We start from the raw sequence: 13,478 nt of genomic DNA on the forward strand, positions 1-13,478 counted from the left end.
CGCGCCCGGCCCGCGCAGGCGCTCCGGGGGCTCCGCGCTGTCATGGCGGCAGCGAGCGGCAGCGCCGGCAGGAAGGAGATGGGGCTGGCCGGCACCGCGCTCTGAGGCGGCGGCAGCGGCGGCTGGAACTTGAGGCGCCTTTGGGCGGGCGGAGCGGCGGCGGGCGCGGCGCAGCCCAGCCCATCCCGCAGCCGGGCAGCGCAGCCGTCCCCCGGCCCCGGAGCCGCGCGTCGGGCAGCCCGCGCCCCCTGCGCAGCCCGCGGTGAGTGCGAACTTGGCGGGGCGCTGCACCTGCCCGCGGCCGCGCCTCAGCGCAGCCGGGCCCGCGGCGGGCAGCGGCCGGGCGGGAAGGAGGAGCGCGTTCCCTCTAGGTTAAAAAAAAAAAAAATTAGAAAAAAAAGAGGAAAAAATAGGAGATTAAAGCGGTGAGGTGGGGGCTCGGAGCGTGGCGGGTCCGGGAGCACTTCCGCGGGGAGAGGCGTGAGCGCTCCCGCCGGGCACGGGGCAGGGGCCGGGACGTGCGCGCTGAGGGCAGCGCCGGGCGGAGCGCGGGCTGAAACACTGCTCGGGCTGAAACACTGCTCGGGCTGTCCTTCAGGGCTGCCGATACCTGCCCGAGGGCAGCGCCGTGACAGACGCCTCCTGCCGAGGAGAGAGCCGCGATTCCGAGGGCGCGTCCTCCCCGCCCGCCCGGCACCCTCCCCCGCCGGACGCCGCTTTCCTGGGGAGCGGAGCCCGAGAGAAGGAAGCGCAGGGCCGCCGCTCACCTTCCCGGCTGAGCGCCTCTTCCCGGAGCGGACAGCGTGTGGAGCTGGCGCTGGAAGCCGTAGCCTGCGGTGCACTGGCCATGGCGAGTGAAGGCAAGCAAGTTGTTCAGCCAACAGGTGATGATGGAGGAGGAGGAGCGGGAAGAGAAGGAAACGCTGCTGAAGGGGGAAGTGTGCTGCAGCCTTTGAATCCAGGAGTCCCCATCCGAGGCATCAAGATGAAATTCGCTGTGTTGACAGGACTGGTGGAAGTTGGTGAAGTGTCCAACAGAGACATAGTTGACACTGTGTTTAACCTGGTAAGTTCATTGCTTGAATAAGGGGTAAAAACGGCACGGGTGTGCAGAAGAATCTGCAGAGTGTTTTAATGCTGTTTTTCTGTTAATAATTTTTTGCATGTTTACACTTTCACCATGCTGGATTTTAACGATGTTCTTTTTTACTTACCACAAAAGCTGAAAAAGAAGCATATGAGCCTCTTTACACTTAGACTAGAAACAACCGTAAGCATCTTCCTCCTTTGTTTTCCTCACCGAAATTGTTGCTTTATTTGGAACTGGGAAGCGTATTGTTATGTTTAAACATTTAACAGGTGTACTCAACAAGAAAGTTAAATGTTAATTTAGTAACTCAGACTGTCATCGGAACACACACACTGTTTTAAATCAAAACAGTTTTTTGAAGATGTTTACATCCCTTCTTGTTTCCTGTTGACTTTGGGAGTAGGTAGAACTTTGATATTCTGTGTGCAGGGGGTGAGAGTGTTTTTGGGAAGAGTAGACTATGGTTTCAGTGTCCTTTTTTAAATTAATGAATTAGGGACTCAGCTGGTGTTTTTTGATTGCTGTGTGGATGTATTTGATATTTCATAACATCTCCCTAAACATTGAGGACACAACTTTTTCTTGTTAAAATTACAATTGTAATATATACTATTGAACTTTTTGGGCCAAATTGCATAATTTAAAGTAATTAGACTAGTTAATAATGTTTCCTTGATGCAGGAAATCAAACATTAGGAGAAAAACTCTCAAGTGTAAACACTCTGCTGTTACCAGAGGTCTTAAAACATCTCTAAAAACAATTATTGTCCCTCCTCCTTCCTTTGAGTGAGCAGCTCTGACTCTAAAACAATGTAGTTTCTGACAAACCAGGAAGTGAGAGCACTTAATAATATAAAGCTCACTAACAAGGAAAGTGGAGGCAGAAGGCATACTGGTTTTTAATGCTGTTTGCATCTCAGTTATTTTGTTATTAGTATTCTTTGCTACATGCAAGTTTCAATGGTCACTAAGAATTTGTGTGCAGTGTATGTTTCATGTCACTCCTTGTTATCTTCTTGGGTTATGATAAATATGTACTTTGGAACATTTTTGTATTTACAGTGTAGTGCCCTAGATTGTTTGGATGGAAGCCTCAATGCAGGGGAATGGCAGTAGTGACAAAAATAAAATGCAGATCAGAGGTTTCATGGATGCTTCAAGTGAAGGAAGTGATTTAAGCTACTTGGAGTCCACTTGACAATATCCTGGACTAAACCCAGTACTCACATATATGGACATGAGGTTCAAAAGGAAATTCTGGTGAATCATTTAGAATTTAGGGCACTTGTGTGAGGGGAAATCGTTCATGAGCGTGTTAAATTTTACTTTTCTAGTGTGGTCTTTTGAGTGGCATTCTGGAGGTGTACTTTATGGGAGCAGTGGAAAGAAGTTCAGAAGAACAATTAAAAATGTAAAAGATCCTTGATTCCTTTGATTCTTGTTCTGCTCCATTTTGGACAAGAGAGGAGCAAAAACTTCTGTGTGGTTTAGAGTACCCTTGATTTTTAGATTTAAAAGGTCTGGAGAACTTGACCTGTGGACTGCATTTTCCTGGATCTTCGTTTCCCAGATAGACAGGGGAGAGCTTCCAGCACTGGAAATTTTTGAAACCGTGTTCTCATTTTTTTCTGCAAGGGAAACAGCACCCCTGACCTCTCTGAGAAGATTCCTCAACCATTTCAGCACACCTGCCTATGTGTGGGAGGCGAAAGGTCATGCTCCTGCCCCACATTATTTTGTCAGCTGATGGGAGTCATGACACAGCCAACAGTTTGGTAGTAAGGATGCTTTGCCCAGATACATGAGAACAAAATCCAAATTTTGGAGCAATAGCAAAAATAGTAGTCCCCTTGATTTCTCTGAGTCCCAGGAAAACATCAGCTAGCTGGCAAATCAGATATTTTGGAAGATGTCTCAAGGTTAAGTGGTTTTATTAAAACTGAAATGCATGAAAAAAATCAAACCAGCTAACAAACTCATAGTTTTTGTTACAGAAAGCCATTATTTTCTAGATTTTTGTTTTTATTAAAACTGTGAAGATGAGTTTTTAATGTAGCTTTTTGGATATGAGGGCTATGAAGTCTCCCTTCAGAGCAATGCTCATTCTTCTGTCACAGAGTTCTGCCTCAGTTCATTTGTTCCCTGTGACCATTTTGTCAATTAATACCTCTGAAATCACACTGAATTTAAGGTGTGTCAAGTACTGGTTAGCAGTGGTGTACTTGGTTTTCTCACTTTGGGTGTACAGGAAATCTGTAACTTTTATCTGAAAAGGTGACTCTCAGCTCTGGCTTTTCTGGTAGTTTGTTTCCCAATGGCTCTGGGAGCGTGTTTCCTCAGGTGTGTGCAGGTTGAGCTGGGGGTATGGCAGTCACACCCTGATCTGCTGTTGCCTGATGGGGTTAAGCCCCAGGTATCCCCTCCTGTTTGGTTTCATTCTGTGTGGTGACTCACAGCTGCAGTCACCAGGAGTGGGAACAGAGATCTGCTAGCTTGCTTCTCATGATTTGGAAAGAGGGCAGCTGCATTATCTGGGGTTTGTTTGGTCACTGAGCTGAGGCGTCTTTAGACCAGAGTGCAAGGAGGGCTGGGCAAATCTGTGTGGAAAGGTGGCTTAGCAGCATTTTATTCTTTATGGCATAACCACCCTCAAATATGAAGAGATTATTTTTTAAACAAGGATGTCAGGTGCACTAATTTTGACTTCTTGAGAAAATGTGTTGCTCTTATTTATGCCCTTCCAACTTGCTGTAGCATAAGGAGGTTATCAAGAGAAGACCTAAGTGCTGTCTTGATGTTTCTCATCTTTAAGTATTTAAGAGGTGTTCACGTTCTGTATGTGAAAGACTCAGGAGGTCAAAAATCTAAAGTGCACAGTAATTGATCTGCTGCTTACTAAAGAAATTTAAACCTCTGTAGTTCTGATTACTCGAGCAAAATAAGTTCTTCATTTCAGTAGTGATGCATCTTGGAGGGCCACTTCTGACATTTTTCCTGTCCAGCAGTGTAACAAAGTGCTTGGTGAGCTCACTTGTAGCATCAAAACCCTTCTAGTCTCGTTTTGTTCTCTTTAGGAATTCTGCTAGAAATATGCAAGTTTTGGTCAGTTTTGTTTTGGTCTGTTTTCTCAGTGAGCACAGTTTCCCAACCCACACTGAATATGTCTTTGTGTATTTCAGCACCTCTTAAAAGTGAAAAGGGAGATAGGGACTTTCAAGAAACTGATTATTCTGTGGAAAACTTTGAAAGCACATTCTTATTCAAGTATTAATCTGTTCTGCTAGTTTTTTAGACTAAGCTAAAGTATGGATATATATTCCTCATGCATTGTGAATTTTATTTTTAACTGATTTCAGGCAGCAATAACTCCTTGAATTCCCTTTGCATACAAATCAGGTGAATTCCTGTTAGTTGCCTCATATTTACCCCCCTTAGTTTATTAAAATAAAAACCACTCCTGGTTGGAGAAGATGATAGAATGGAAAAATAAATTACTTACAGTGGGATCTGTTAGTAACTTAAAATAACTCTAAGCCAGTTTTGTTTTAAAAAGCTTTAGTGCTTCAAATTGTTTTATTGAATATGGTATAGATTGTTACTTCATTTGGTTCAATTTTTCCCTCTCTGTGTTGGAAAGACTTTTTTTTTTCTAATTTCTCCTTGGTGAAGAGAATGTGCTGTTGCTTCTGATTCTATTCAAGGAATATGAGAACCTCACCAAGAGTGACAAAGTGCAAATGAGAAAGAAACACAAGTTTTTATCACCTTTGAAGGAAAAATAATGGGATCTAAGGAGCAGAGGCTTAAATTGCTTTGCAAATTTAATTTGTCAGCTCTTTCACTTCTGCCAGACTTTACTAAAACCCCAAACAAAAGTCAACCTAACTTTAAAAAATGCTTACAGGTTATTTTCCTGCTGATACATCAGGTTTCTAATTTGGATGGTTTTGGCACACTAATGCAACTAGAACACTGCAACTCATAATGGTTTTTATGAATTCTGAAATCCCCTTTTTTTGTCTCTTGTCACAGACTTATTTTGCATATATCATGTTGTGGAAACCCCCCAAAGCTAATACTGATGGAATTAAATGCATTACAGTAATAAAAATCCACCATAAATGTCTTCATAGCAATGCGTTCCTTTCATTACATTACTGTATGTTTTTAGAGACTTTATTTTCTACATAAACTTATCAATGCTGATGACAAGTGAGAGTAACCAAGTAGCTCCTAGAATATCACTGAATATTGTGTATTTCTTAATAGATGCAGTCTTCCTTAGTAGCTTCCCAGTAAATACACCTCTGGCTACAGCTATCCTAGTTCAGTCACTTCTGTCCACTCAGAGTACAGATGATAAGGTAAGTCTGACTTTAGCTGGGTCAGGCTTGTAGGGCTTTTTAAAAAAAAATCATAGTAAATTGTACAGTCAGCTGTCTGATCATGCATGGTTTTTACTTGTTGAAGTGATGCATGTTGAGTTTTTTTCAGGTGTTGATGAAACTTGGACATAACTTTGTAGTTAGTGAAACTATCACCCTATGTAGTATGTGCAGGAACTGAGGGAAATTTTGTGGTTGGCTGAGAAAGGTATGGAATGTAGTGAGGCGGTAATGACATTCTTTAATTAGGCATGCAAACATTTAGAAGAAAATCTAGTCTCTGAGGAGGAGCTGGTTTGTGCTTTGGCTGTAGTATCAGCTCACTTCTGTAACTGCAACTTAAAACACAGTGTAGGACAACAAAATATTGAGGACAAAATTTTGAAGACTGCATGGAGAAGTGCTCAGTTTTGCTTAGTCTTCCGCTAATTTGCCCGACTTTCATACCTGCTCGAGTCCAATCTGAGATTTCAAGTGTCTTTGAAAACCTAGGAACATGCTCTGTGTTTTCCAGCAGTGGTGGCTGTACTGACATTAATAGACCCTTACAAACATAAAACAAAACCAAAAAAGCAGAGCTGATCTGGGCATTTATGTATATCATGTCTTAATAATGCAATATTTATTAGGCAGTTTTTAATTAGCAGTTTGTTCTATAAGGAAGCCTGGTCAAAATGAGTTCATAGCATGGCTTAGAAGTCCCCTTTAGAGGGAAACACATCAGTTCAATGACAGATTTTTCTAGGTGGTGTCTGGTAACAGAGGAGAGGGAGTCAGGTTTCCATTGCAGTTGTTTTACTGTCTCTGGGTAATGTTTTGTGCTGCTTCTGCCAGACAGTCCTGGGCTGGATGGACCATGGGCCTGACCCAGCAGTGCCGAGAGCACAGAAACCTAGGGGCCATATGGACTGGCTCAGATAAAGCATCTGCAGATTAGGGAATAGAATTAAATTAGTGAAAAGCATCAGGGAAGCAGGTGGATGGCATGTCAAGGTTTCCACAAAGGCTGGACATTGCAGAGTGATACAAAAATGGATGATTATAAATGCATGTTGAATCAGCACGTTTTGGGTGACTCCTCCAATAATCTTTTTGAAGATGAGTGTGAATGAAGAGAAGGCTTTTGAAGTTTCTGTATTGTCTGGACATTGGAGGTTGAGGAAAATCAAAGATGTATTTGCTCAGTTCCTGTTTGAGGTAGTGTTGGTTTGGTGTTCAGTACTCAGTGGCTAGTCAGGTGTACATTCAGATGCTGAAGTTTGCTGGGAAGTCCCAGCCTTCTGAAAATCATCAAGCCTGATAATTTTTTTTTTTGGCATGTGTTACAGATTGAAGTCTGATGAAAGATGAAAATGAGCTTTGTCTGTGGTTGCATTCACTATCTGTGTATTTGCTTTACCACCTCTTGGTGAACCTGCACTCATCCTGAGCTGTCTCACTTGATGTCGTGCTCTGACCTTTTATTTTTTACTAGATAAGTTGGAAGCTTAAAGCACTGATAGCTTCTGTCTTCATGCAGTCATCAAGTTCTTTATGAGCCTTAAGGAAGAAGCTTTAATCCATTGCACAGATGAAATAAGCTCTGCAGTTTAGTCACTGGAATGTGAAATAGCTTCTTGCTACCTTTGGTGTTTCTGTCTTTTTCTGTCTTCTTTAAGAATCTATTCTGTCAAATTCAGTCTTGCGTGCATTAAATTTATGCATATCTTTTTAAAGAAGTTCTATTTATTTTAAATGGGTCAATCTGGCAGAAAGTTTTTGTTCATAATCACTAATTACAGTTAGCTAACTTTCTGCTGTTCGAGTGTCTTCCCCAGCCCCCGGAGGCCTTGCTGGCCTCTTCACAGCGTTTTGCATAATGGTTTTTGGTATTAGCTTGACCTAATTACTAATGTCCTAATTTAGATTACGTTTCTGCTTTAACTAATTCTGGGTTTTTCTGGTGGGCTTGATATCAGGCTAGAGCACATTACTGCCCATCCAAAGGGTAGTTTGGCCATTTTTATTTGACTCTGGGAAAGCCTCAGGCTTTGTCTGTGAGCTTTGGCCGTTTGCCAGGAGTCTGAGGGCTCCATGAATATGGTAAATCAGGATACTATTGCCACCTGCTTTGGGAGTGCTCTGTGTGACCAGTGGAGACCGCAGTTTCCAGCATGCAGCGCTCTGTGCTTAGAGCAGATAGCAATCGAGATGCATCCTTGCACAATTGCTGTAATCAAACTCACCAAATGATGATGCTGCAGGAGTTGCAACAGTACCTTTTCTGAGCCACTGGAGGCTTTGTGCTGACACTGGGAGCTTGGAATAATTTGTGAAGAGCTTGTGTTGCCACATTGCTTTATATTCCAGATCCTCACAAAGAGGCATAAGTAGTTTCTAAATAGAAACTAATTTGTGGAAAAGAAAAATCTAATGCCTTCTGTTGCACTGGATTCCCCTAGTAGTAACTGGGGAGCTGGGAGCAGCTATGTCCCAGGCATGATTTTCTTGTTAATAGCTGCCTTGAGAAGATATTTAAATGAGAATTGCTAGTGGGAATAGGATGTGCTCTGTTGCAGCCTATAAATGTTCCACGAGTTTGAGCTGCAAGTCTCTTTACTGCAGCCTGCATATGAATACTTTTGTTGATGTTTTTGTATTCCACATGTATCTGGGAAAAAATTCTATATGCATCAATGCAGAAAATTCAGATTATTTTTTGTGTGACTGAAAAGCTGGAACTGAATTGTTCAGGCAAAAAACTTCTTTGTTCATGCAACTGAAGAAATCAAGACTTGAGCTTCTGGGTTATCTTTGCTTTGCAGTTGGAAACGAAAACCAGAGTAACTGTGTAGGACCAGAGTAACTGTGTAGGACTCATCTGTTCTATGAAAGTGTGTTAAGTGTGTGTCAGCATGTCCCCTTTTGCCATCAGCAGTTGTTCTCTGAGGTGTGGACAGAAATTACAGAGATAAATTCACTAAATTGAGCCTATTCTATTTGCCTCACTTAGATTCTCCAAATTTCTGGGTTTGTCCTGGAGTGGCCCTGTAAAACAGTAACTGTAAGAATGCATGGGGTGACCTGTAGCTTATTTATTCTCTCCTTGGGAATGCTGAAAGACAAGAGGCACCAGGAAGCAGCAGGTAAGATGGTAACTGCAGCAGGAGGGCAATTTTTGTAATGAAAGACCATCAAGAAGAAACTGGTGGCATCTTGCAGTGAGCTGGGAAATGTGTGATTATGGAGTCCAGGATGCTGAATGTTTGCATGGTAACCCCCTCACAAAGTGGTTCCTTTATCAAACTGTATGTTTGGATGGGAATTGTACTGGCTGCTTTCCCAAATGTGATTTGGGTAGGGGTAGGTGGGGAGTGAGGTAAACCCTGTTGCTGCAGAACTGCTGAATAAAGGCTTTGCAGATCCTGCAACTTTTGTTAGAGAAGCTTTTAAGTTGTACTGTTTGCACTTCTTGGGGTTAAAGCATTGTTCCTAAGGACAATTGTTTTTTGCATGATTATCAATGATCCAGGTGGACCTTGGAATCAGTGGGTGCTTAAGAAAACCAACCAAAAACCACCACCACCACCACCAAAAAAAAAATCCCAAAAAACCAAAACCACAATCCCCCTCCCTCCAAAAAAACCCCAAACCAACCTGAAAAACAACACACTCTTCCCTCCCCACAACATCCATCAAACCAAACCCAAAAGGCTTTTTATGTGGAATCACAGACTTCAGTTATAAAATATGCCCAGTGATAAAGAAGTAGAATTGCTGATGAGCCTTAAAACAATGCCATTGAGGGGAGGAAAAGAACCAAATGACTAATGTTGTGAATGATGCATGACTGTTAAATAAACAAATGGAAACTATCAGTCCAGTCAGCATCTGCCTCCTGCTAATGTTTTTGTTGAAACTAAACATGTGATTTGTCTCTAGTTGTGGTTGTGAACTTGATTGAAAAGAACTTGCAAGCTTTTTTTTTTTCTCCCGGTATAATGGGAGCTTACTTACACTGTAGGATTTGTTTCCAACATGTAATTTAGGTGCCTAATGGCTTTCTAGGTATCTGATATGGAGTATAAAACTGAGTAACTGTGATTGCATTTTTTAGAATGTATTCTGAACCATCCAACATGAGATGGGGAGATGTGTGTGTTTAATATATTGCTGCTGTTACAGAATGGGAGAATACCTGAGATGCTGGGAATGGATATTTTGATTTGGGTTGCAAATGATTCTCTGTCCAATTTGCAGTCTATAGCTACGGGTCACCTTCTGAAGCTATGATGTCTTTAACACTTCAGATTGTTTTAAACAAGGTAGCAGTGTTTCCCAACAGAACAGTCAAGTGCAATGAAGAGTTCTCAGGATCAGAAACTGTACCAGTGGTTTCCCATCTTTATATGAATCAGTAAATGCTTATGAGGAAATTGTTGTCATGTTTCCTTGCCCATTTATTCCTTAAAAGTAAGGTCCCAGTCTTGTGCCACCCTAGATCTACTGCCTAACCCCATACCAGGACACAACTTTGTCCTTTCTGTGCCCCCTTGGCTCCTCTTCCATGACCTGGCACCTGCTACCTTCATCCTTGGCTGCAGAAGTGAGTCCTGAGCACTCACTGGAATCTGTAGCAGGCTGGGAATCTGTGAATGCCACTGTGTGCTGCAGTTGCTGTGGATCAGCTGATTGGCAGGAGCATTGCCTTGGGGAGATGTTTATTCCATGACTCATCTGAGACCTGGTGCTGAAGTCTCCTGCCCTTCCTGTGTGCTGCTTTTAAAGCAGAATGGCTCTTTGGGAGTTTTGCTGGTTTGGTAAAGTCACCTCTGTGGAAAGTGAAAACCACCCTGGTTTCTCTCCTTAGCGGGAGGAGATTCAAATTGCCATTTGTCAGGATTGAGGTTGCTGTGAGTGACTTGTAAAGCAGCACTTGTAGCACCTCTTCTGCAAAGACCAGGCTCATAAACAGCAAAAAATGCTGGATCATGAGTGTGGGGAGAAGATACAGAAAGAAACAAGTGTCAGACCTTGTGGTTAAAGTGTTTGAATAAGGTTTTCTAGTAATTCATACTCAAATTTCACTTGAGTGCAGAGTTAGTCTTGATGTCTTTGTTGCTGTTCTTTAAAGATGGCTGTGTCTGTAGGGATTCTTTACTTAGGTATGCAAGGAGTTGTTGAAATCTCTTTCTAGATATATGAATAGAAGTAGAGGTAACTGTAGAGGAGCAACCAAACTACCCAAAGAAATTGTCATAAAATAAGATCACACATGAGCAGTTTAGTTTAATCACTGTAACTGTGCTGTTATAAATCTTGGTTCTAAATGGTTTGTTTCAAATTCAAGTTCCTGGATTCAAATCCCGACTATCTAAATATCACAATCTTGTCACCATCTGTCCTATTAGGAAAGTTGTGGCAGACTGGTGAAGTTACCAGTGACTGGAAAAGGGAAAATTTAACTCCAGGTGTTATAAGAGGGGGGGAAAAATGGTAGAACCCAGGAAATTCCAGGCTGTTCAGTTTCACCTCTGTGCCTTACAGGATGATGGAACAGATGCCCCTGCAAATTGTGCTAAGGCACATAGAAAATAAGGAGGTGATTGGTGACAGCTAATAAGGTGTCACTAAGGGCAAATCGAAGGGCCTGACAAATTTCGTTGCCTTCAGTGATGGGGTTGCAGCACTGGTGGATGAGGGAAGAACAACTGATGTCATCTGTCTGCATTTGTGCAAAACATTTGGCACAATGTCCTTGCCTGTAAACTGGAGAGGCATGGATTTGATGGATGGGCCACTCACTGGATAACAAATTGCCCAGAGAAGCTGTGGATGCCCCACCCCTGGAAGTGTTCAAGGTCAAACTGGATGGGGCTTTGAGCAACCTGGTCTAGTGGAAGGTGTCCCTGCCCATGACAGAGGGGATAGAACTAGATGGTCTTTAAGGTCCTTTCCCATCCAAACCACTTTTTGTAATTTGGTGATTCTTTGTTAATCTCTTTCAAGTACACAAGAGTGCCAGAAATGTAAGCTTAACTTAGATGTGGTGGCAGGGGAGGGAGAGTTATTTTGGTGGCCTTTGGCTTGTGCCATCTCTGTTGCATGTTTAGTGTCTGTGTTTTCATTTGCTCTGTAGTGTGACACTATCCTGTAGCTATCTATTGCTGACATCTGGGGTCTAATGAGTGTTTCATGCCTCATTCCTGCTCTGCTGGCTGAATCCCACTATCTTCCTGGACAGGATATTTCTGTGCATTTCAGTGTAGTAATGCTGCATATTACTGTCAATGGGGCTGGTCAGACACAGCTTAGTGACCATTTTGCACCATCCATCTCACCTACTGTGCAGAGTAGCTCCTTACCTTTGAAATGCAGTGTGTCTTCTCTGGGCTGGCTGTGCATATGGGTTCTGTAGCACTGACTAATCTTGATGCTTCAATTTCCTGTTAAAGTGGGTATATGGGGAAGGAGGTGAACAACTTTAAATGCTCATTTATAGCGATTTTCCAGTTGGATGTTCAATCTCTCAGCTACTAAGAGTCAGCTTTGATATTTCCTATAACTCTCTTGCTCACATATATGAGGCTAGTGTTGCAGTTAGAATTCTCTTTCCCAACTCTTAAGAAGTTTTATTCACCAAGGATATTTCTAAATGGGTTTGTTTGCCTTTGACCTTACTGTGCAAATTGGAAAGAATGCTTGAATGCACATATGGATTCTTAAAACAAGTATTGATCCTTATAACAATGGGATCAATGCAGAGTAAAGCACTTCTCAATTGCAGTAATTGTATGTGCAAATTTCTATATTAAAAGGTGCCTGAACCTCAGTCTTAATATCCAGAATTTTGAAGGCAAAGATGCCTTTGTTTAGGAAGGTTAATAATTTGGCCAAGAGGAGCTACTGTCCATTATGAGCATGCACACTAACTCTCTCTGGTTAAATTAACCATGGCATCAAAGAAAACAGAATAATCAAATGTATGGATGGCAACTATAATTATAAAATATTAATTATCCAAGCATTTATTTTTTATCTTCAAGCATTGTTTTGTTATGTGTGATATAGGTGTGGTCTCTGTAAGGCATTTCCGTGTTCTGGTGCTGTATAAGATATTTATGCAGTCAGATGTACACTGGAAAAATGTTAAGATAACGGAGAAGTTGCTCTGAAGAGTCAGTGGTTCAGACATTAAGATTACTCGATATCTTGTGTTTCAAGCAATCTTCAAGGATTTTCTCTGAAGTTCTAGCCTTCTTTTGCAGGCACTGTGTGATGCTGTTCTCCAGAGACCTGTGTGGGTTCAGCCTTTGAAGAGATAACAGCAGATCTTCTACCATACACACTTGCTGCACAGACACTACTGAAAGCAGGCAGGTTTAGATTAGATGTCAGGAAGAATGTCTTTACTCAGTGGGTGTTGAGGCACTGCCACAAGGTGCCCAGAGAGGTTGGGGATTCCCCGCTGCTGGGAGTGCTCAAGGCCAGGTTGGATGGGGCCCTGGGCAAGCTGATCTAGTGGGTGGCATCCCTGTGCATGGTGGGGAGTTTGGAACTAGGTGATATTTAGGGCCCCTCCCACCTCAAACTGTGATTCTGTGCTTTCAAAGCAGCAGCAGCAGCAAATGTGTGTTTTATGCTGGGTGCAGTCAGGCATCGAGGAAATTGAGCTGGAATGTAGAAAAGGAGGATGGTCATGTTGGGCTTCCCACTGCTTGACCCAGCTATGCTTCCTCCTTGATAATCAAGGAGTGTTGAGTCTAAGTACCTGGCTCTAGAGCTGCCTTATTATGCTTGTTGCATTGTGTTTTGATGTGAAGTCTGAATTCCTTTTGCCTTTAAAAGGAAGAAAGGAGAACATCTGTTCCACTTGTGGTAACACAGAATGTAACTTTGCCAGTAAATAGCCACACAACCTTTGCAGGCTGGAACGAAATATTGCAGTTTCAGCAGCACCCATTGTTCTTCTACTTTGCCTACACAGAAGTGGTTCTGTTTCATCTGTGAATTCTGTTGTTAGG

General features: G+C 42.6%; 1 protein-coding gene across 4 annotated transcripts in view; it reads left to right on the forward strand.

The window, feature by feature from the left end:
• Window positions 1-628: 628 nt before the first annotated feature.
• Window positions 629-13,478, forward strand: part of LRBA (LPS responsive beige-like anchor protein) — a 365,003-nt gene continuing 352,153 nt past the window's right edge. For all 4 annotated transcript variants that reach the window (XM_033059906.1, XM_033059908.1, XM_033059907.1 and 1 more), the window contains exon 1: window positions 629-1,066. In XM_033059906.1, the coding sequence (XP_032915797.1) occupies window positions 848-1,066 (219 nt within the window). In that variant the 5' untranslated portion in view covers window positions 629-847. The remainder of the gene's footprint in view (window positions 1,067-13,478) is intronic.

Source organism: Catharus ustulatus, chromosome 5 (assembly GCF_009819885.2).
Source record: "Catharus ustulatus isolate bCatUst1 chromosome 5, bCatUst1.pri.v2, whole genome shotgun sequence".
NCBI classification, from domain to species: domain Eukaryota; kingdom Metazoa; phylum Chordata; class Aves; order Passeriformes; family Turdidae; genus Catharus; species Catharus ustulatus.